General features: G+C 43.4%; 1 protein-coding gene across 1 annotated transcript in view; it reads left to right on the plus strand.

Annotated features, from left to right (window-relative positions):
- Positions 1-24,172, plus strand: part of LOC308092404 (neuronal cell adhesion molecule-like) — a 112,362-nt gene that overhangs the window by 69,044 nt on the left and 19,146 nt on the right. Inside the window, exons 3-16 of the mRNA XM_080438273.1 lie at positions 7,842-8,030; positions 9,269-9,374; positions 10,103-10,296; positions 11,165-11,287; positions 11,438-11,608; positions 12,387-12,443; positions 13,971-14,082; positions 14,287-14,471; positions 15,132-15,266; positions 17,667-17,810; positions 18,861-18,972; positions 19,933-20,096; positions 23,617-23,764; positions 23,900-24,024. Of these exons, the coding sequence (XP_080294399.1) occupies positions 7,946-8,030; positions 9,269-9,374; positions 10,103-10,296; positions 11,165-11,287; positions 11,438-11,608; positions 12,387-12,443; positions 13,971-14,082; positions 14,287-14,471; positions 15,132-15,266; positions 17,667-17,810; positions 18,861-18,972; positions 19,933-20,096; positions 23,617-23,764; positions 23,900-24,024 (1,861 nt within the window). The 5' untranslated portion in view covers positions 7,842-7,945. The remainder of the gene's footprint in view (positions 1-7,841; positions 8,031-9,268; positions 9,375-10,102; positions 10,297-11,164; positions 11,288-11,437; positions 11,609-12,386; positions 12,444-13,970; positions 14,083-14,286; positions 14,472-15,131; positions 15,267-17,666; positions 17,811-18,860; positions 18,973-19,932; positions 20,097-23,616; positions 23,765-23,899; positions 24,025-24,172) is intronic.

The following is a 24,172-nucleotide window of genomic DNA, read 5'->3' on the forward strand; positions in this document are numbered from 1 at the left end:
GTAAAGACATTGAGCGTACACATTTTTACTGACTCTCTCACAGTCCCACATTGTTTGTGTTCCTTCTCAGGCTCACAGAGGAAGGCCTCTCAACCAAACCCTCCCTCCTGCCGTTCTCCTATAGATACAGGGCGATCGGTGCACAGCCCAGGGTGTGAACACTCTGAAATCACATCCTGAGCTCCAGTGGGAGGGAGGGAGCCACACAGCAGAGGCCCAAAAAGAAGCTCCATTTCCACATCACCTCCTTCCTGAGTGTGGCGCCGTACATGTCATTATACCCCCCCGCCACCCCCCTCATCATTTGCGGGGGAGAGAGAGAGGGGGGGGGGTCTCCACTGCTTCATTAATGCCGCACAGGGACTCACAAACCCCCTGATTGCGTGAGCCATCAATGCCCGCTGATTATGGGAGTTAATTAGGCCACACGGCGTAAAAAAATCTCCGTCTTTCATTAGACATAAACGTGTGTGCAGGACTGATGCAACAGTCATGGCTTTTTGTCAGCGTTGCGTTGTTGCATCACCACCATTGTTCTGGTGCATGGAATGCAAAATCATATCTTGCGTTGAGCAGAATGCACATTGCAGTATTATCTGTTGCTGTAAGGCACACTCAATTGAGGCCCTTTTCTCCCCACTGATGGCTAGTACCACAGGGGGGGAGGGGGTTCAATTCTCAGTCCCTGTGTCCCTGTCAGCTCCGTTTGTGTGCCGAGACCTGTCCTGACCCACACGTTCCTTATGGCTAGTGGTGTGTGTGTGTGTGTGTGTGTGTGTGTGTGTGTGGGTGTGGGTGTGGGTGTGGGTGTCGTGTGGTGTGTGTGTGTGTGTGTGTGTGTGTGTGTGTGTGTGTGTGTGTGTGTGTGTGTTGTGTTTGTGTTTGTGTGTGTGTTTGTGTGTTTGTATTACTATACTTGTGAGGGCCAAATAAGTACAGTTTTCCTGGTCCTCAAAAAAAAAAGTTAAGTATTAGCCTTACAATTTGGAAAGAAATGCCATTAAAAAATTACCATCCTAACACCCTCAAAAGTAGAGTAACAAAGTGTGTCTCCCAAAAACGTATGTGCGCGCACAAGCGTGCATGCTTGTGTGTGTTTGCTCCCGTCTCTATGTGCACTAACTTTGACGTGTGCACAAAACCAATTAGTTTGGGGATGGTTGAAGTGGCCGGTCATGGAAACATGACAATGGGCTAATTGAACAGGCCGGGCTGAATGAGAGGCCAGAGGCGGCTCTCAGTGCAAGAACCTCCACACAAGAGCCGAGTGTTTTCTCTCTGGACAGAATGGACCACCAGTCCTCAGTACAACGTGCTCTTATATAGTAGTGGACAGTAATTACTGCTATAGCTTCTCACTCTAGCTGACGTTAATGATTTGTACTGACGCAGCACATTGTCAATGGGCCAGGCTCTATAGAAGCACTGCAGCATGTAATGCTACAGTATGTTATTCATGGTGGTAATAAGAGTGCCTTTTTAGTACTATAGAGCAGTGGTTCTCAACCTTTTTAGGCAGCGAGCCCCTTAAATAATAATATTTGAACCAGGATTTGTATTAAATTGTTACTTCACTGTCATCTGGGGACCCTCCAAAAATCATGTGGGGACCCTCCTAGGGGTCCCAACCCACAGGTTGAGAACCACTACTATAGAGAAGGACTGGCTCGGGAGATAGAGTGGCGAATCAGAATGGAATCGGAATGGTTCCCGGCTCGATCCGAGGAAGTGTCCTTGAGCAAGCCACTGAACCCCTAATGCCTGATTTATACTTGGTTGCACTCCAAAAATATGTCCATAGAAACAGTCCGCACTCAATTTTTTGGTCCGAAACGCGTCCGTTTGTCAGGACAGCTGCTGCGGTAAATTAAGCAATTAAAAGAAAATTCACCTTGTGAGTGCAGAGTCTGTCCTTCTCTTAATCAATTGACAGTATAGAGCACGCAGCTCGGGACTTCTGTCCCATAGTATTTGGATGGATGCACTCCAAAGATAGCCGATCTACGTACAAGCACACAACGCGTCTTGCTTGCTTGCATTGTGTTGTGAGATTGTAGATCGGATAATATCCGGTGCACCGTGCACGACACCTGGCACGCGACTGAGTACTGTAAATCACCCACAACTGCTCCCGATGAGCAAGTTGGCTCCTTGTGTGGTTTCCTCTGCTGCTGCTGGTGTGTGTGTGACTGTGTGAGTGTGTGTGAATGGGGGGAATGTAATGCACATTGTAAAGCACTTTAGAGAATGGCACCATATACTGTAGATGCACCATTTACCATTCAGTATACTATATATCGTTGCTGTCGGGCAGAAACTTGAATTGAATTTGAATCCTGAAAAGTAACAGTTTTGGACATATGAGGTTTTCCAGTCCACCGACAGAGATGATGTGTAAGGATTGCTTCACTCAAGTGGTATTGTAGGTGAGCCCATTCTGTCTGCTATTATGTTTATTGAAGAACAGGTGATACGGTCTGTCAGGAATGGCTTGTGTTTTTTGTGTTTTCAGAAACCACTTTGTATTGGATTTTTTTTATCAGCGGCCCGCCGGCCCCAACCTCAGCACATGCAGTCAGGAGGGAGTTGAGCCTTATTGGATTTGGCGTCACTGGTTCTGTCAGTACCAGACACGTAAGGGCCTAGAGAGGTGCATGCTTGCTCACACAGATAGACAGGACACCGTTTCTGTGGTTATATTTAGCGGCTAGTCATGATAGTGCTGACCGGAAGATGTGTCCACTCCGTAGCAGTTTAGCTCTTAAACCTGTTTCTCATTAAAGAAATGTCCACACACAAACTCCTTTAATCACTTCTTCTTAACTCATTCAGTGCCACAAGACGTCAAAGACGTTTAAAAAAAAAAAAACATGTTCAGAACCCAAGATATGATGATTTGAAGATTTGCTGCTCCATTCACTTCTTGTTTAACTTTTTACTGAAAAAGGCTGTATCTCGGCTCCTAAGCACTTTTTTTTTTACAATGAATTTTGGTTGTGGCACTCAGAACCAAAATTCCATAAATAAGCATGGCACTGAAAGAGTTAACCACTTTCAACCTGCCGTCCATGACATTTGGGCATGTCATAGGCACACTATGAGCATTATATAAAATAAAGAAAGTATATTTTCTTAAGTCTGTCTAAGGAGTTTTCCTTAATTTTTATGCAGTGAGCGAGACTTTTTCTGCCAGTTTTACTTTATGTTTTTGAGACCACCGCACCTGCAGTCAACCTTGACCAAAGGACAAAGAAGGGCGCAACAGTTTTCCCTGTTCTTTGGCATGTCATAGGCGAAACGTTTCCAAAAAAAAAGTCCCCCTCCCCCCAAAATGATTTTTTTTTATGTATAAAGGAAATGAGCAATCTACAATCTCACGTGTTCTCAAGCTTGTAGATCTGCTATTTGAGCTACTTGCCCAACACTGTATGACAAAGTATAACATATTATACTATATTAAAAAAAACTACTACATATTATTCAAAAAACGATTAACAAGATAAAATATGGAGACGCAAGCTTTCTGCCCGTCGCTGATGATAAATAGATGTAGCTTGGTTGGTCCCCGTCAGGACTTTACAGTATTGTAATTATGTGAGAAATGGATTTTAAATCCCTCCTTTTTATTTGTGGGGCGACATTAATCTGGAAGGCTTAAGTTTAAGACATGTGTGAGGGCTTGCCCTACTCTACCTCTGCTAAATGTAGAATGTGTCTGATGTTTCATATACACTCCTTTTACATGGGGTTAAGCAGTGTTTCCATTTTAAAGCCCTCGTGGACTGGTTGTGTGGGCATGGAGGATGACAGTAGCCCCAGGCCATGGTGGCTGTCTTCCCTCCCTTTTTGTGAGCACCTGCAGGGGGTCCTGTTAGGGTCCCTGAGTGAGAGACACTGAGCCCTACATCAGTCCCAATGGAACTCACATCTCTCAGGGATTAATATGATGTACAGACATATGCATACATACATTAACTCACACACGCACGCACGCACGTACGGATAGGATACACGTGCACTCACACACACACACACACACACACACACACACACACACACACACACACACACACACACACACACACACACACACACACACACACACACACAGTCACACACAGTCACATGCTGACCAGCTGGAGTTGAGCTGCTATAGCTCATTAAATCAGAAAATGAATCCTAGATGAAATCCTGGCTCCCTTCCAGATAAGAGTCCCCTTGCCTTTCTGGGATTCACCTTAAAATGTATAATTAACACAATTATTCTCTTCCTGTCATACGCTCGCCTCTTTTCCTTTCTTGCCTCGCACGGCGCACCGCTGAGTTCATGGCGCCTTTCGTGGCTTTAAAAAATGTCCTCGGCCTCTGTGTAAAAATCCTTCATATTGAAGTGTTTCATGGAAAGGATTGCAATGACCATTTTTATTTCTTTCATGAATTATTCTTTGAATAAATGATAACATCTAGCCTACATTCTACCGCCTAGAACAGATAATAAACCCTGGTATAAAAAGGTGTGCAGTGAGTGAGTGGATTCCATGCACAGTGAAATCCCTCAGTGTTAATTTAACTGTAAAAAATGTCCACTGTCAGAGTTAAATGAACAGCGAAGATTTTACTGTTTGCTGGTATCTTGCAAAAACAAGCACAATGAGAATGCCCCTGTGGTGGATGCTGTTATGTCAGACCCTCAGTTGGGGTAGGGGTCCTGGGTCTGGCGGCCGCCTCAGGTGACTAATGCAGGCTTCCCCCGGGGAGCTGTAGTTCAGGCCGAGGGCATCAGACATTAGCCCCCGGTCCCATCCCCTGCCACCAGACAGAGGCTCCTGGGGCTGGTACTGAATCACAACAGGCAGGCGGCACTAACAAATACATCGGGTCTCGAAGGAGAACCAAGGGGCCTGACTGCATCCCCCCCACAACGCCTCCAGCTCTGCTCCCCATTAGGCCCCATCCTCCACCCCATCCTCCACCCCAAGTCCCTGCTGTATCCACAGACATAACCCCAATCCCACCCCCAGCCATAACCCCAATCCCACCCCCCACACATCCCTGCTCCACCTCGCAGCCAAAGGCACAGGGGCAGGCGGTTATTGCACACCGTCCTTAATGAGCTCCATTTGAGCCTTTCATTTCAGTAATATGATTAGAAATATCAAATTGTATAGTGCGCTTTTGAGATAACCGAGCAAATTATTCTGCCCAGGCTCCAAATTAAACCGTGGCATTTTAATGGCATGCCGGTCCGTCGTGGATCCTTCAGGTACCACAGGCAGGATGAAAACAGGTTGGTTCTACTCCTAAAAGGCTGAAAATGGCTCCTTCTTTGTTCTGCACTGACGCGTTTTCTTTTTCACTTATCCTTTCAGTGGTGCGCTGACATTCATACAAAAATAATGATTCTTAATATAGTCATTTTTATGTCTTTTTTTGTCATGCCGAATAGAAGAAAATGAATTGAGACGGTCTCTGTGAAGCGTATCCAATTTGAAACCAGGCTGTGTTTTTGTACTCTGGTTGGTCTCTTATCTTTTTCACCATCCTTGGTTCTGTAACAGGGGTTCTGTCACAGAGGTTTTGTAACAGTGGTTCTGTGACAGTGGTTCTGTAACAGCGGTTCTGTAGCAGTGGTTGTGTAACTAGTTTTGTAACAGTGTTTCTGTAACAGTGCTATCACAATAGCTTCATGTCCTTGAGCAAGACACTTAACTGCTTCTGAGCATACCAAGGTTGGTATCTTGCATCATGGTTGTTTCCACCGTCAGTGTGTGAATGTGGGTGAATGTGTGTGTGTGAACGGGTGAATGTAATGCACACTGTAAAGCACTTTGGATAAAGGCACAAGAGAAATGCACCATTTGCCAATTATGATGACTTCTGACATGCTTGGCAAGAAAGGAAACCCTTCAGATTCAATATGTTTGATCCCCTTGATTTCTTTCTCGTCAGAGTGCAGCCACCACCGATACCATATTGATAAAGTGGCCCTGGGGGCAGAGTTAGATTACTTTGCATAATGACTTTACATCCACTCAATTAACAACCAGTCAATGGAAGAATCGCTTTTTCATCAGGTGGTACAAACCAGTCACCTTGCCTGATCCTGAACGCCCTGATGAACTTGGCTCTGCTCTCTCTTCTACCTACACAGTAAAATCCTGAGTGTTAGCTTAATACTGAGTTTTTTACATTTTCATAGTTTAACCACTATATACTTTGTGGTACAATTAATAGCTAAAACAGCTGATCTACAAGCTCACAACATCTCCATTTTAGCTATTTTGAAGAAATGTGTTTTTTTATTTACAATTTCTTTAAAATGTTTGCCTTTAAAGGGACTACACCATGAATTTTAACTTTTTCTTCTTTTGTGTGTGTTTTTGGTCTCCCCTACCTCTCTTCTATCCCCAAAAATACCCCAGTTTGAACACTCAGGCTTTCACAGCAAATCTGGGGTTTTCTGTAAATTGGTCTCAAAACAGGCCAAACTGATTTTCACCCTGACATGACGTCACGTCAGGGTACAATCCCTCCTGTTTTTCCGTTTTTATTTTTTTATTTTTTTACTTTCTCCACACAGAACCAGGAGATAACATGCATACAAACTGGCTCAATAGCGAAACAGGACAATGTGGTATTGCAGGTGAAAGTGCTTTATAAGCCAGAGAGAAGTTAGTTGGAATGAGTATATCTGAGGCTTGATTTAGGCTCAAACCTTTTGAAAAAACGTTTGAGGGACATAAACAATATGATATTAAATATTATTATTTTTTTTTTAATTCATGGTGTAGATCCTTTAATGATGATATGCCCAAAACAATTACTGCAGACTTTATTTGTGCTCTGTGAGTCTTATTTTTGGCTATTATGTGACGCCAGTCAGTCAGTCAGTCAGTCAGTCAGTCAGTCACTCTGTCAAGCAGCCGGTCAGGTTGAAAATGACGGAGAGGGAGACTGAAGGTGAAGTGTCCCGCTGTTTCCCTGTCCCTTCATGTGTCATCCATCGGCTGTTTCATCAATATGGCAGATAAGAGCTTAATGGCACGGTGGGCCATGGCAGTGATTAGCTGGGCTAAATGAACCCATGTGGGACGCGTCGGTCCCTATCGGAGCGCACTAGATCAAAAAGATAGGTCCCGGCCAAATGCACTGCATGGGGGACTAGCATTCATCCATGGCCAAGGCCATCTGCATGTCCTTTTCATTCACTGGCTTTGCTCTGCTGTGAATTTCATTCACTCTTCCTCTAACCCCTTCACCCAATGATGAATTTCGGGCTGCAACTATTGATTCTTTTCTAAGTGATCGTTCTGTCGATTACTTTGATTAACTGAAAAACCTCTCTGTTTGTTAGTCTGATTAACCACTTTGAGCCCTATATTATCCTTTGTTGTGCAACGTCGACAAAAATATCCCAATGTACAAGCTCGAAACACGTTGTGACACATGAAACGTTGCAACGTGTTGTATAGATCTGCTATTTGAGCTTTTGTTTTGCTACTGTATTTAAAAAAGAAAAAATAATACAAATCCATTAATGCATTAAAATTGATTATTCTTTAAAATCAATTCAATTTATTAGTTGCACCCCTAGTTTCCTCTGCTGTGAATTTCCTTCACTCTTTCTCTCTCCTCCGCCAGCTGATGAATTCAAAATATAACAAACTGTGACTGATGACTGAGGTCATTGTATGTGATGCTCAAGCCAATAATCTATGTTATCATTTTCCTCTCCCTCTCCCTCTCCCTCTCCCTCTCCCTCTCCCTCTCCCTCTCCCTCTCCCTCTCCCTCTCCCTTTCTCTGTCTCCTCTCACCCCACCCCCCACCACTGTACTGTTAGGCGGTGATTGTGCAAGAAGAAGTGTTCTCGGACAGCGTGACTGAGAGGACGAGACGTATAGTTTTGCTGTGTCTGGGGTCAGACATACGCGGCACATACCGAGGATGGAGAGGAGGGGGTGGATGGGTGCAGCGCTGATGGTGCTGCTCCTGGGACACCTCGCCAACACGTTGGAGGTCCCACTAGACCGTAAGACTCCCACGCACAGTTCACTCAAATACCTTCTGTTCCAGGTCTTTTGAGTTGTATACATGCGTCTTTATAAAAGGATTCTATGGCAAAAATGCTATATATTGACTTTGAATAAACATACATCACTGCTTGATATTTATTGCTCAGTATCTGTAAAGTATATGCTGCAAAAACTGATCAGTGTAGATGAGCCAATCTGTTATAATAACCATGTACCACAATAAGCTTTACTACTTTATTCTGTTATGTTGTTATGATTGTTTGGAGTATCCTCTTTTTCAAGTGGTTGATATTTAATTGAAGGTTAAAACTTGTTACGTATTCTTTTGTGTTATCTTCCTTTTCATACATAGGGTTTTAATGGTTATGGAAAAGAAACCAAACAGCCTCAAGTTTAAGTACTTCCATACACAGATGTTGGTCTGATGTGGTATTAGACCCATCAACCACTGAGTAGCTCTTGGAGTCATTGACCCGTTACAGACTGTTAATGCAACACATCTGGAAACTGACTTTGTACTAACCCATGTTTTGAAATGGAAGGCGATCAGGGAGAAATGTTTCACCACTAATTTTGGGTTCTCTCTACTGTCACACAAATGTCTTGCTCATTCTTGGGGGAAAAAGCTAAAGTTCTGGAAGGATGTAAGTTGTCAACTTGGCTGGTGTGAAGTCGCTGCAGCATCTGTGTGCAAGCACCTTTTGTTTTGTTGTGCATTGAAGGTTATACTGTATTTGCTGTATAGTTTTGTTTTGGCTTTGTTTAGCTTACGCTGTTTAGCTTACGCTTTTGTGAATTGCAATGTATTTGATCATTTTGCACGCAATGCTTTTTTTTGGTGTGTGTTGGTTTACAGTTTTTGTTTGCAGTGTTTCTGCAGTGATAGAGCGTTTCCCACAGAGCACATCATGTACTGCAAAAAGCATGCCCTTTTTCTCATCAGTTGTTTTGTTTGTCCATTAGTTATCGCTTCCCATTGATGAAAAGACATCAAACATGGAACCGCTATTATGAAGTCAAATGTACCTGGGCGCTCTTGCATGCGTTTTTTTATTGGGCTGTGAGAGCGCTGTGTCGTTGTCAGCAAACGCAGCAGCCTGATAAAATCTAGTCTAGTAAGTGTGCATGTGATTGCTACCGACTCGCGTGTGTGGTCGATATAGCGATAGGAAAGAGCTTAGTTATGCAGTAAATGTCGTGATTGAATATCCCCCTGCTCTCTGATCGCTACCAGTGCCGCAGCCGCCCACCATAACTCACCAGTCCCCCAAGGATTACATCATCGACCCGCGGGAGAACATTGTCATCCACTGTGAGGCGAAGGGGAAACCTCATCCCAGGTACTGTATAGAGGCTGCTTGTGAACACACACATGCACTATGTTTTACACACACGTGTAAATGTTTACATGCATACTTGTATGTGCACACCATAATACCACCACCACAGATTATATTATGACTCAATGGTCGCAAGCACACACACGCACGCACGAGCGCGCATGCGCACGCACACGCACACACACACACACACACACACACACACACACACACACACACACACACACACACACACACACACACACACACACACATTTTAACAATTGATTCATGTCCACATAAAGGAGGGCATGCAAGGACATACATATTGAAGGTGCAGTAAGGTTTCATTCACAAAAGTATGATGGCGTTATGTCTTCATTATACAATAAGATATCACTCAGTACTATACGGATATAAGTAACATTGTCTCCGCCATATACAGTATGGCGGCTGCCAATTATAGCATGTTTGCCTCCTTTTTGGGCATCCGAAGTTGTTGAAACCCTCTAGCAACCAGTCTGTGGGTATATGTCCTAGGGCCTAGGACATATACCCACAGACAGAATTAATGTAGGAGTGGTTGGTATTTAATGACCTTGGTCATGAAGGCTTCCTCTAGGCTAGGGTCAAAGGTGCAGCCTATCTCTTATACAGACACTTCTCTGGACTCTTCATCAACCACAACAACATCTGGCGTATTTATTAGCTGACAAAGATAAAAACTCTTGACTCCACTTCTTTTGCAGCTTCTCCTGGACCCGGAATGGAACTCACTTTGACATTGACGAGGAACCCAAGGTCACCATGAGGCAGCGCTCTGGGACGTTAGTGATAGACATCAGTGGAGAGAAGGCTGAGAACTACGAGGGGGTCTACCAGTGCACCGCCAGGAATTTACACGGGACCGCTGTTTCCAACGACATAGTCATACGACAGTCCCGTAAGTTTCCATTGATGGGACGATGATGCCCGTTGGGAATGCATGCCCCTCATTATGCAATACCTGTTGTACCCATTGTCACAGTACGTAGTGCAGTGCCAGTTCCCAGTTATCATGGTACCAGTCTATGACGTCAGGACTTTTATGACCTCATATTGATGACATCAGGGATCTCCATATGTGGGTATAAAAGGGACTCACACTGAGATTCTGTGCATTTACAGAGATACTGTTGGATAACATATCCAACCCGTTGATAACAATTCAATCCGACATTCTCTAAATTTTTCTCATCTCATGCATTTCTCCAATAATTAACGGAAATCCATTTCTTAGTTTTTTCTTCGTTTATTTTTCTGCCAAATAAATTGCATTATCCGTCGTGATTTAGTTATGTTTACTTGACCTGGATATCACAATTACGTTGGACAAACTATTACTTAAGTGTTTTAGCATGCAAAACACATACCTGTCCACAACAGAGTAAAGTGTACAATTAAAATGCAGGGAGGGAAACACTAGTCAGAATTAATTTAAATACGTAAATGAGTTACAGAGCAAAGACAACATGATTGAAACAATAAACCAGTCATAATCCATTCATGTGATCACTGTTTAGACTTCAGCCCTAATTTGAGTCCTCTATTTAAAGCATTGCCATCCGTCTTCAGAGCTCTCTTCCTGGAAGGTATCAGGTCATCCTGTAGACCTGAACAGCCCTTCATGTTTCCCCTCCTGTGTACGGAATATCCAGGCTACATCCCTTCCATTTCACCTCATCTCTGTCATGTCAGCCATGCTGCGTTTGCCACTGAGAGTTTTTAGATAAGAGTCATCCGTGACCCATGCTCTTCTCCAACCTGTCCAGGGTCCCCCTTGTGGTCAAAGGAGAGAAATGAGCCGTTCGTGGTGAAGGAGGGTGTGCCCCTGGTGCTTCCGTGCCGCCCCCCTGCTGGCCTGCCCCCTCCCATCATATTCTGGATGGACAACAGTAAGCTCTTTTAATGTTTCATTTATGTGTGAGATTCTTAATGATCCCAATTCCTGCATTGTAGGTTTCCACGGCCAAATACATGTCAATTTGGGGGTCCTTGGCATGAAAAAGTTTGAGAACCACAGTCCTAATTGCTGTGTCTTTCAGATTTCCAGAGGCTGCCTCAGAGCAGCAGGGTGTCCCAGGGACTGAACGGAGACCTGTACTTCTCCAACGTGGTGAAGGAAGACTCTAGGAGTGACTACATCTGCTACGCCCGCTTCCCACACACCCAGACCATCCAGCAGAAACAGCCGATCACTGTTAGGGTCCCCAACCGTAAGTCCCATGTGTGGGATTGGTATATGTGCGTGTGTGTGTGTGTGTGTGTGTGTGTGTGTGTGTGTGTGTGTGTGTGTGTGTGTGCGTGTGCGTGTGCGTGTTGTGCGCGTGCGTGCGCGCGTGTGTGTGTGTGCGTGTGAGAGTAAAAGACGGCTGAAAGAAATGGGTAACCAGAGAGAAATTTTGAGCTACGCATTAAATTGAACTTGAGTGTGTGACGTGTGTTTGTGAGAGACAGAGTACATGAAAAGGAGAGAGAGAGAGAGAGAGAGAGAGAGAGAGAGAGAGAGAGAGAGAGAGAGAGAGAGAGAGAGAGAGAGAGAGAGAGAGAGAGAGAGTCATCAACACACTTAAGTCCGGTGCTCTGAACATGCGTAGGAGGGAAACAGTGTTTCCTATCTCTGTGCTCCTCCTTGGAGACGCCAGTCCTTTTCTTCCCACTGAAAAGACACATTGTTGAAGCCATTGCTTCAGGCCTTATCTACGAGGCAGTCCTTCATTTTATTGCCTTTGTGTGAGGCGTTTTCTACATTGCTCTCTGTTAACAACAAAGACTCAACTCATTCGGTGCCCCCCACCACATTCATTAGAGCAGACATGAAGATTATTTCTTATCTACTGTGGGATTTATTTAAGTCATTTAAGATGATTTGTTCATTAAGTTCTTGCTCATTTGATTTGGGAAGTATCTCATTTTTTAAGTTGTCATAATCACCTTGTTGCTTCACTTGATGATGTAAACTTGTGCCATGTTTTATTTGTTGTTTTGTTACAGTGGATGTTATCAATGAGACAATGGCAGATTATTACAATGACACTGATTTTTTTAGTGGTGAGTTTTGGCACCCCCTAGTGTTTGCCCCTCCCTAGAGCACCAGATACTAGTTGTCAACCACTAACATTAACCCTTCAATTCAACTGCCCTTAGTAGTTCTTTAACCCCACACCTATTCTCTCCTATCCAATAAAAACCCTTATTGCTAACCACACTCTTTATTGACCATTGCATGGTGGTTCGGTTATCGTTTTTTAAACTGACCTTTTAATTAAGTCACAGGGTGGACACTGGACATCTTTAATTTAACCAGGCAGATCACTAAGAAACTCTTAGTTACAATCGTCATCTGTGCTGGATTGAAACTGAACTTGAAAACAGAAATGATAACAGAAACAACATGCTCATTTGTCATAAAATAATCTGACCCTGACCTAACAAACAGTATGATTCATTTGAACATATCCCTAGATGAAAAAAAAGCTCCTCTTTAATTAGTTTTTCATCTGTCATATGGTCAGAACTGAAGCAATCTGTTCTCTTTTCCTTTTAACTCGTCCTTGCACAACATTTAATCCCCTAATGATCACTCCGACTTTTTTAACCTTTCTGTCTCTCCCCTCTTCAGCTCATTTTCTCATTGTTTGTATTTGTAAGAACATCACGTTCTTTCTTTGCCCTTCGTTTGACTAAAGGTACGTGATTTTACTCTGCAGAAAATCACACTCAGACAAGTCGATTCCCTTTTAACCACTTTAACCCCAGCATCCGAAAAAAGCAGATCGACATGTTGCGAGCTTGTCGATCGGCTATTTTCAGCAAAAGCTTTCCCCACAATAACAGAAAACAGAAAAGACCCTAGTATAGAGCCCAGAGGGACTTCAATCAACCATATAGGCATTAAGTGGTTAATCACTTAATTTATACTCCATCGCACAACGGTTACGGTTGTCAGCAAAGCTACGCCGTCATACTATGGAGTATAGATTATTCATTATATTTCATTCAAGGTTAATTACAGTGCAGGCATCAACAGGCATTGGAATCATATTACACTTAACGCTGTAGCTTATCTGTTTAAACAGATCGTGTATCACCATTCTGTACTCTACTGTACTTACTGTACATGGTCTACACACAGTACTGTATGTCCTTTTTTTGTGTTTAAATTCAGTTCAGCCTCTGACATCCCAGAAGGCAATTGATTTGAAGCACATAAAACACCACAGTGCTTTAAAAAAAAGGACTGTAAAGGTTCACGAAAATCATAAAATGGCAGAATATCAGTGCCTGTGTGCTGTTGTTGACCGCTTGGTACATCGGCAAGGTCTTTTGACCACAGAGCAACTGAGCAAGTGAGAGTGATCTTTGAGCGTGAAGGTCCTGGATCGGGCTTAGAGCTATGCTGTGGGACTGGTTGATAGCGCTTACACGGTAGATGTTGTAGTTTTAACTAGTGTGTGTGTGTGTGTGTGTGTGCGTGTGCGTGTGCGTGTGCGTGTGCGTGTGCGTGTGCGTGTGCGTGTGCGCGTGCGCGTGCGCGTGCGCGTGCGTGTGTGTGTGTGTCTGTGTCTGTGTCTGTAGATGGACCAGTGGAAGAGAGGGGGCCGTCGTTTCTGTCCCCGCCCGGGCACTCCAGCTCAAAGATGGTTCTGAGAGGACAGGTTCTGGAGATGGAGTGCATCGCCGAGGGGCTGTAAGTGAGACCGTGCACCGTCCTTTTAAACCCCTACTGAATGAAATCCCCACCTGCATGAATAATACCCGGCAAATTCCTGAGTGTTGAATGAACACTCGAGATATTTCTGTGTAAGCTGTTTTATCTCTGTCTACCACTCCCCATTTTTTCCCACACCTTTTAAATGATTTCTCCCTCTCACTCCGTTTAAAACCCCTCCAGGCCCACTCCTGAGATCTCCTGGTCCAAGGTGAGCGGTGACCTGCCGGCTAAGCGCACCTCCTTCCTGCATTACCAGAAGACTCTGCGCATCGTGGACGTGTCGGAGTCGGACGCCGGGGACTACCGCTGCACGGCCCGGAACCGACTGAACTCTGCCCACCACACCATCCGCGTCTCGGTCAACGGTCAGTCTGAAAACAAATCCCACCGTCTCTGCACCGTGTCTCAGCCCTTTCTGTCTGTAACGCTCCACATTCACTCCTCCATTTCAAATCTACTGCATTTGTCTGCTAAATGGGTGTGGGCTGCCTGCCACTCTTTCTCGCTGCTCTGCAGCAGTGGCAAAGTTGAACTTTTCACACCGCTTTTTTTGCCATAGACCAGTGGTTCTCAAAGTGGGGTCCTTGGGGGGGTTCCAGGGGGTCCCCAACTAAATTTGTTAATACAGCATCACAACCATTTTAACCTCTTTATCAATATTTTATACGTTGGCTATTAAAAAGTAGCAGCTGATATTTTTTTTTTATCTTGACATTGTAATAAATTTTGACACAAATCTTCTCTTCTGGGGGTCCCTGGCACATAACATTTGCAGATGGGGGTCCTTGACATGAAAAGGGTTAAGAACCACTGGTTTAGCTCATACTGCCTCCCCCCTCTCTCTCTCTCTCTCTCTCTCTCTCTCTCTCTCTCTCTCTCTCTCTCTCTCTCTCTCTCTCTCTCTCTCTCTCTCTCTCTCTCTCTCTCTCTCCTAGTAATTGATTAATACACAGCTGACAGCAGCACAGTGTGCACACAGTGATGAAGTGTTGTGCCTCACGGAGTGTTGTCTCTTCTATTTCCAGCCGCCCCATACTGGATCAGCGGCCCTCCCAAGAACCTGGTGCTGGCGCCCAGAGAGACCAGCGTGCTCACCTGCCGGGCCAGCGGCACGCCCAAGCCAAACGTCAGCTGGTTCATGAACGGCGTCTCCATTGAGAGTATGTGCAACCTGAAGCAGTTCTCTTAAGCTGTTCTTCTATTTAGCTGCTGTGGACCCCCTGGAACCCCCTCAAGGACCCGTTCCAGGGGGTCCGCACAAGATATTTTCAGATGGAGTCTACGTGGCCATAGACCTGAAAATGTTTGAGAGGCACTGACCTGACCACTGAATGGCTTTTAACGCTTTGAATTGATAAAACAGTGGTTGGAGGTGGTCTCCCTGCTCTTCAATTGAGAAATTTAGACCCTGGTGTCAGGTAGGACAGCTAGCTACTGGTTGACAAGTATTGTAGTACACCCGGTACGTCCATAAGCATAATATCTACCCTGTCCACTCTTCTGCCTTAGTGGTAGACGTTTGGTCACCCATGCGGGAGACCTGAGTCAGAATCCTGGTTTGGATTGGATATAAAAGTTATGGCTTGTAGCTTTAATATTTCTTTTCCTGCATAAATTGTATGTGAATCAGATACAGTGATTATTTTGCAGTGCCATGCAGATTAAAATTCATAAAGGTATATTATACTGTATAAATAATCATGCCAGTGAGGTGCCCAATTATAACCACATTCTCCCACTGTTTACTGCTAACAAGCTCTACTGGGGCAGTTTGGCGTCAAGAGACTTCCTCAAGTTGCCGAGAGACAGTGAAAGTCTCTGCTCATTCACTTTTCAACCTGATGTCAACCTGAACCAAAATAATGTGACATCCTCTACTCTGTCCTGCTCGCTGTCCCTCCAAAGAACTCACATGAGTCAGCTGGTTGGAGCAATAAAGTGTGGTTTATTCTGCAGACAGAACACAACCACAGCTAGATATTTGTTGGTCACCTGTTGAAGATTCAAGATTGCTTTTATTTGTCATTTTCTTCGCTTCTGCAAGCAGCAATAGAAGAAAAACTTAATTTAGTTTCTCCTAAATGACAGCAAAAATTCAAAAATGAATAGATAAATAGTGCAACATTTCTTATCTAAATAAATAAATCCTAAAACTAAATGTATTCATGACATTAAAAACAAGCATAACCAGGTAAAAACAATAGAAATGCATATTCATTTATTATAGTTCATCTCATCTAATGCGTAGGAAAGAATGCATATTTATTGAAGTTCATATCCTACCTCCTGTAGTAGCTAGTGGGGGAATTAATGAGAAAGGGCAGGATTTTTCCTCTTGGAGTTCAGAAGTGTGACTGCCTGGGGAAATAAACTGTTTCGTGACGCTCTTGTACGGTTTCCCCGGCGGCAGAAGGGATAACAGGCTGAGAGACGGGTGGAAAGTGTCACTGTTGCTCCCCCAGCCATTCTACTTAGGGTTCTCATTATAGAGTACTGACGTCACTCCCACTACCCCTGGGTCACAGCGTTATTTCTTGTATTGGATTTCCCATAGGGGGAATCTTAGATCGCGTCATTTAAGAACTGTGTTCCAACAATAAACAAACCACCCCACCGATTTTGTCAGGTATGTGACTCTGTTTCAAAAAAAATAAAAAATAAATCTCACTCTTTGGATAAATTAGTACTTTATACTGTCAGTTGATGCTTCATATGCATACTGTATAAGTACAATCACCGGGGTGATTTGTTTATTTCTGGAACACAGTTCTTTAAAGGTTTAATGACATTCACTTTTACACCACATTCAAAGTCTTTGTCCTGGTCCTTCAAAAGTGTACAAAAAGTTTTAAGTGAAAATTCCATTCCAGTGATCAATGGCAGGTGTTTTTCTCTCACATTTCTAAAGCCTTTTCAACTGCAATGAAAAAAGAAATCTTTGCCTGCGGGTGTCGCTGGTGAGGGATTTTGCCTGTCAATCATCGCCTCTGCTCCGCCCCCCCCAAAGGAAAGGATAGGGGAGGGGAGGGGCGAGGAGGAGAGTGGGCGGGATTATTCGACAGTGACCTCACTGTCGAAGGGCCAAGCTCAGATTACTTTTCAGCCTAATTATTCAGAAAACCCCAGACCACAGAAAATCCACTGAATGTTTTAAGTTCAGGTTTTTTGGGTGTAATTGAGGTCATAAAACCCCAAATAAAACATTGAAAATAAAAAAAGTGAAAATGAATGTCATGATACCTTTAAGACGCAATCTAAGATTCCCCTATGGGAAATCCAGTACAAAAAATAACGCTGTGACCCAAGTGGATAGCGCCCTCTAGCGGCAGTGATGTCAGACTTCGGTGCTCTATACTGTAGATGGTGATTGTATAGTTGTATTTTTTACAAAGGGTCCAACAAAAACCAGTAATAAAAAAAACTTCAACCTGCAAACACCCTTTTCTGATGCTTATGGTTACCAATGGCCCTCTTGCTGCTACTGTACGTACCGTACCGTATGTAGGACATTACATTTCATACTGTCATGAAACCAGTGCGTACTGTACTTCTATCGACAGACTCCCCTCTGGATCCGAGCAGGAAGGTGGAGGACGACACCATCATCTTCACCGAGGTCCAGAGCGGATCCAGCGCCGTGTACCAGTGCAACGTCTCCAACCCGTACGGCTACCTCCTGTCCAACGCCTTCGTCAACGTTCTCTGTAAGTTGCCGTTTTGTTTTCCATTCTGCACGCCGTCCGCATCTTGATGTCGCCTGCATTCCATTTACATTGATTCTGTGGTGCTTACACACTAAAATCCTCACACTCATTTATAGATTTGTAACTCAGAGAGTGTACAAATGGAACGAAATGGACGCTTTAAGAGGCCCATTTTGTTCCATTTGTACACTCTCAGAGTTAAAGGGGCATGAAACCCAATGGTCAATTATAGTGTTTGTTTTCCTGTACAGAACTACAGCAGGCTAAAACATTGCAGTCTGAACTTATAGTATACTATACTGTGATGTAAGCAACTACAGTAGCAGCTACAGTAGTATACAATTAATAGCAGGTGTGTTAGATATAGGTGTGCCACTTCGGCAATACTGTCGTCAATGCTTGTACACTGGCACACCTAAATCGAACACATCTGTTATTATAATCGTGAACATTTGTGCAAATCTTTGAATACATTTTAAAATACATACTTTTAAACAACATTTTTAAACAACATTTTTAACTCAAATCTTTGCTTCTGGGGATCCCTGGAACGAAATATTTTGAGATGGGGGTCGGTGGCCAAATACATATCCTTTTGGGTATGATGGTTTTACCCATCAAAATATGTTGTTCGTTCCCCCTCCCCCCAGAAGCAAAGATTATAGTTAAAAATGTTGTTTAAAAAAATATATATCTTCAAAGATGTGCGCACATTTTCAAGATTGCGCTGTATGAGCTTGTATATCTGCTATTTTTGAATAGCCCAAAGTATAAAATAATGGTTATAGCTACAGTATAGAAATCTAAAATGACACAGTATGCGTTCCCGGATTGAATGAGTTATTTACTGTAGCTGCAGCTACGTTGCTTACATCACTACTATAAAGTGTGTTTTTATCCATCTGTAGCTTTTAATCTGTACAGAAAACAAACAAACAAAATCAGTTTAGGGTTTCCTGCACCCTTGAAATGAACATCAACGACAGATTTTGCCGTGTTATAATAATACAAAATTCTGATGATGATTTGTCGTGGTGTTTGTGGTTTCAGCCGAGCCGCCCAGGGTGCTGACGCCAGGTAACAAAGTGTACCAGGTGATCAGAAACAGCCGCGCCTTGCTGGACTGCTCTTCCTTCGGCTCGCCCATCCCCAAAATCACATGGTGAGTAGAACAGGGAAGTGTCAGCAAGAAGAACACTGTCTTGTAATTCATGTCTGCTGGTTTATGACAGAGAGAGAGAATGTGCTTGTTTGTTTACTTGTGCAATGTTGACTGCATTTCGGCAGTACTACTTGTCGACCAGTAGGTACACACATGTGCTAGTTATTATTGTATTGATCGATTCCCAGCAAGCACAATGACGTCATGATGACGTTATGATGACGCCCGGTCATCACCCCGGTGACGTTCAGGACTAGGCCAGATCACAGCCCATATGGGGATGATCTTTACGTCATTTACAGGACGTCATCACCGGGACATCATATGGACATTTGGACAGCAATTTTGGGTGATGAGAAATGTGTTTAGATGACGTCCTGGAAGTGACGTTTTTGTGGTCAGGATTAATTTTGGTTGAAATCAGGTGATATTCTGGGCCAGATCTGACTTTTCTTGGTCTGACTTGATCTAGCCCCAATCGAGACGTCACTGATTGGTCCGGGTCCTGACTGTGCTTGCTGGGTTAAGACCGGGAAACGCAATTGTGTCATTTTAAGATTTCTTTAGCAGATATACAAGCTATATACAAGCTATATACAAGCTCATAGCGCGGCACCGAGTGCCGCACTATGAGCTTGTAGATCTGCTATTTTAGAAAAATCTTGGACATCTGTTTGAATATATATATATATTTAAAGCGAACATTTGTAACTCAAATCTTTGCTTCTGGGGGATCCCTGGAACAAAATATTTTACAAATATTCGCTTTAAAAAATATATATTCAAAGATTTGCACACATTTTCAAAAAAGAACCCAAAGAAATCTTAAAATGACACAGATGCGTTCCCGGTCTCGGATTAACCGGGAACGCATGGATTAACATACAGATTGGTTAAAAATATTCATTGAAATAAGTTCCGGCTCGCAGCTCTAAAAGTCACAGTCCTCGTCTTTCTCAGGTTCAAGGACAGTTCCAGCACCCTGGATGGAGACCCCTACATCATGCATGACAACGGTACCATAGAGATCCATGGGGCCCAGGCTCACAACAGCGGCAAATACACCTGTGTGGCCAGGAACATCCTGGGGATTTATGAGAACCACGTCTACCTGGAGGTCAAAGGTGAGAGATAATTGCCTACGGGGGGGGTAAAGTATAAATAGACGTACTGTACGGTATCTCTACTTTTGAATTTTTCATCTCTCATCTAAGAGTATTGGACGTTTAATAATTCAAAATCTGCTCTTATATAGTTTACTGTGTCCTTCAATTTAACCTTTTGGTAGTAAAGACCATATACTGTGCTATATCGTCTCTGTCGGGGTGGAAACCTCATATGTCCCAAACTGTTACTATTCAGGATTCAAATTTAAAAACAGTAAAAGCAGCAGATCTACAAGCTCAAAACGTGGCTTCGCACCACGTTTCGGCTTCTAGATCTGCTACTTTTGATGCTTTTGTGTGACGCTGTAGGATGATCGAGTAGGGCGTTAATTTACAAAAAAACAAGAAATGACAAAGTCATAATATACCCGCTTGCGGCAGGCTATTTTTGCCCCAATCTGCAGCACAAAATGTAAAAGTTGTCATTAAAATGAAATCTCAGCCATTCGAATGCAACAAAAATAACTCCACAGAGGTTCATTGGTTGGCTACCAATATAAAGTGTGTGTGTGTGTGTGTGTGTGTGTGTGTGTGTGTGTGTGTGTGTGTGTGTGTGTGTGTGTGTGTGGTGTGTACAATATCAATGATAGTGAAAATAATTGATCTACAATCTCACAGATCTGCTATTTTCACCAGCTGATATAGTTACTTCAAAATGTAGCCTACCCTTACCCAAGTCAAAACTACAGTGTTTCACTTAGAAATGTATGAACAACAAAAAGGAAGACACACACACACACACACCCAGGAGGACTGGTTGATAGTGTTGTATGCATTGTTCCTGGACAAAAGACCGGTGGTGACCAGTTAGTATTCATTTATGTATGAAAGAAATAAACTATTTTCACAATAAACTAAGTGAGTCCATAGAGTACAGGTAGCGTAAGGGCAGTCATGTTAAAAACATCAACAGTGGTGGAAAAAGTACTGTAATGTTTTACTTAAGTAAAAGTGTCAATACTGCAATGTAACCCTAACCCTTTATAAAAGTGAAGCTCACAACTTGTCTTTTGATTTCACTGTTTGAAACAGCTAGGCTTGAGTTGTAATGCATAACTGCAAGTTTGCCCTTTTCACTACTGGCTTACATGAAAGAAAAACCCAAATGGGTCCATTTGGTTTCATTAATGTCTTTTGTAAATGAAGTATGCAATAAAACGTCATAATAAAAAATAGCAGATCTACAAGCTCACAAGGCGGCGATGCGTTGTGAGCTTGTAGATCTGCAGAAATGCAGCTGATTTTAGCGTCATACCTTACATGAAAAATGTTGCTACAGTAACCTTGGTTGTAGTGTGTATTCATTCATTTGTAAACAGGGCAGTCATGTTAAAAACAGCAACAGTGGTGGGAAAAGTACTCGTACTAGTGTTGCCATGTATACTAATTACAAGCGACCTTGTTTTCTGTGAAGTTGCTTGTAAATGTAGGTAGTTGTTTTTTATTTGTTATTATTTAGTTGTGAGCTTGTAGATCGGCTATTTCCAAATCGTCTATTATGAAATAGCCGATGCATATAGGTTTAAAGTGCGCATGTAGCCTAATAGTCACTTAAATCTTTGGGCTTGTTTTCATTGACCTGGTTGCTTATTTGTCTCTCAAAATCTGGCAACCGTGTCATTGTAGGTGGCGGTATGCACCTAAAAGCAAACGGTTGCGACCCGCCATAAAACCAAAGAAGAAGAAGAAGAACCGTGTCATTGTTTAGACCAACGAAGAAGAAAATGGCGGAAGCGATCCTCTTTTCCAAGGCCCGTGTGAAAGACAGTATTATGTTGAGAAAATATAAAGTCATTACAGCACCATAACATGGTTAATACATTTTATTTTGGGATGTACAATACATGAAAATTACGAGAGTAATAACGCGACTTGCGTCGATAACTAATGGGGAGCGGACATTTGCGCGCTTGGCTAAAAACAGTTAGTTAGTAACATCATACAAGCTAACTATTAGCCAAATTCGGCTAGCGCTCGGAGGACTGCATAGTCCCATAGCTTGGGAGGACGAGGCCGCCCGTTCAGAGTATGGGAAAGTATCCCATTGGCTTAAACGACAGCCAATGACGCAAATCTGTCGAACAAATCTGTCGAATGCAAATGAATCTGTCGAATGCAAATTTGTCGAATGATGAGTCGTAGGTCTGCCTCTTCATAGACCCGCAGCTTTCGCAAGCGGGTAAAAACACAGAAAGTTAGAATATGTAGATAAGAGGTTTCAGGACAGGAAGGATATGACTCCATACGTCTCCATCCTGCATGCTGTAGAATAATAATCACAAGAATAGGAGAAAAAATAAACAATACTGTACTCTCAGTTGTAAAGTAGTAAACTCCAGGTGATTGTAATGCTTATTTTTGTTTCAGTCGTACCACAGTGTTGCGTGAAGAAAATGGCAAAATGTTAGGCAAAAACCATTGTATGGTGATCGAAGTATAAATCAGGCTTGAGCTGCTCATGAAGTCAAATTAGTAGACTGTAGAAGTAGGGGAAGCCCTTTAGGCTTAACTGCAGTCACAGCGAGCCAAGGATGTGATTTAAAATGCCTTTATTAGTTGATAAAGACATTTTAACCACATCCTAGGCTCGGTGCAAGTGTGCCAGAAGTAAGCCCAAGGGCTTTCGCAAGAAAAGGAAAATGTGTTCTTTGAAGCCCAATTCAAACCGGTGTCGCTCACACTGAAAATAACAGATCATTAGGTTTTTCGCTTGAGAATCAGTTATTTTCTGCAAGCGAGCGACACGGTCGAGCTTAACACCTAGTTTCCACTAAGCCCTGTGTGTGTCAGTAATTCGGTTCTTTAGTCCATTCATTCCTATGGGAACCTCCGTGATCTCCGATGTGTCTGTGAAACTCCTCCTTGGAATTTGACAAAATGGAACGTTTTCTATGGATTTTGGATCTCCTGTATGCATCGTGTGCCAGGAAACAGCAGGAGACACTATTTAATTCAATTAAATTGCTTGACTGTGTTAATAATAACATATTTTATGTGTTGAGTGCTTTTCAGGGTACTCAATTGCATTTACATGAAATAAAAATGATCATTTCGAGCTCGTTTGTCGTATTAGTATTATTCATTATTGCTTGTTGCCAAAATGCAAAATGGAGAAACGGACATAACACATCACTCAGAGCTGTGGTTCTCAAAGTGGGGTCCAGGGACCCTCACAGTTCCTTTAGGGGGTTCCAAATGCACCCTTACAGGTCTGGAACTATGAGAGTATACACCATTTGGTTCCACTTGCACACTCAGAGTCATGGTGGTCTTTGCAATTAAAAAAGTTTGATACTGCAACCATTGACTTAGAGACAATGGGGGGCGGAGTAATGCTGCGCTCACACTGGCAGACACAAAAGATACAAAGCTACACAGCATATCTGTCGCTTTGTAGCTTTGTATCTCTGAAGTTGAAGCCAGCTCAAACTATGTGTAGCTGTGCCTAACCACTTCCTCACCCACTGGCACCATGCAGAGCCCACTCGCATCCTGAAGCAGCCAGAGTACCGCGTGGTGCAGAGGAGCCGCTCGGTGATGTTTGAGTGCAAAGTGAAACACGACCCCTCGCTCATCCCCACCATGACGTGGCTCAAAGACGACGGCGAGCTGCCGGATGACGAGAGGTTGGTGTTGACGCTCACACACCTTAGAACAGAGAACTCTTAACTCAATAGGACCACTTTGGCTAAAAAATCACCACCTGGCAATAAACGATTTGGCCTCGCAGTGCTAACCTTGTTGCTTGTGCTGGTTGCTAGGTTCATCGTAGACTCTGACAGCCTCACCATCATGGACGTGATGGAGGGCGACGAGGGCGTGTACACCTGCATCATGAACACCACCCTGGACCACGACTCAGCCAGCGCCCACCTCACCGTGGTCGGTACGTACCACCAGTTCTCTCCGGGAAAAAAAAACCCCTCTTACTTCCGAAAACAAACTCACAAACTCTTCGACCTCTAACCTTTCTCCCCCTCAGGTGTTTCCCCTCATGTGAATCTGTCCAGTGCTTGGTTCACTCAACAGAATAC

The sequence above is a fragment of the Gymnoscopelus braueri genome (genome assembly GCF_963280865.1).
Source record: "Gymnoscopelus braueri genome assembly, chromosome: 9".
NCBI lineage: Eukaryota > Metazoa > Chordata > Actinopteri > Myctophiformes > Myctophidae > Gymnoscopelus > Gymnoscopelus braueri.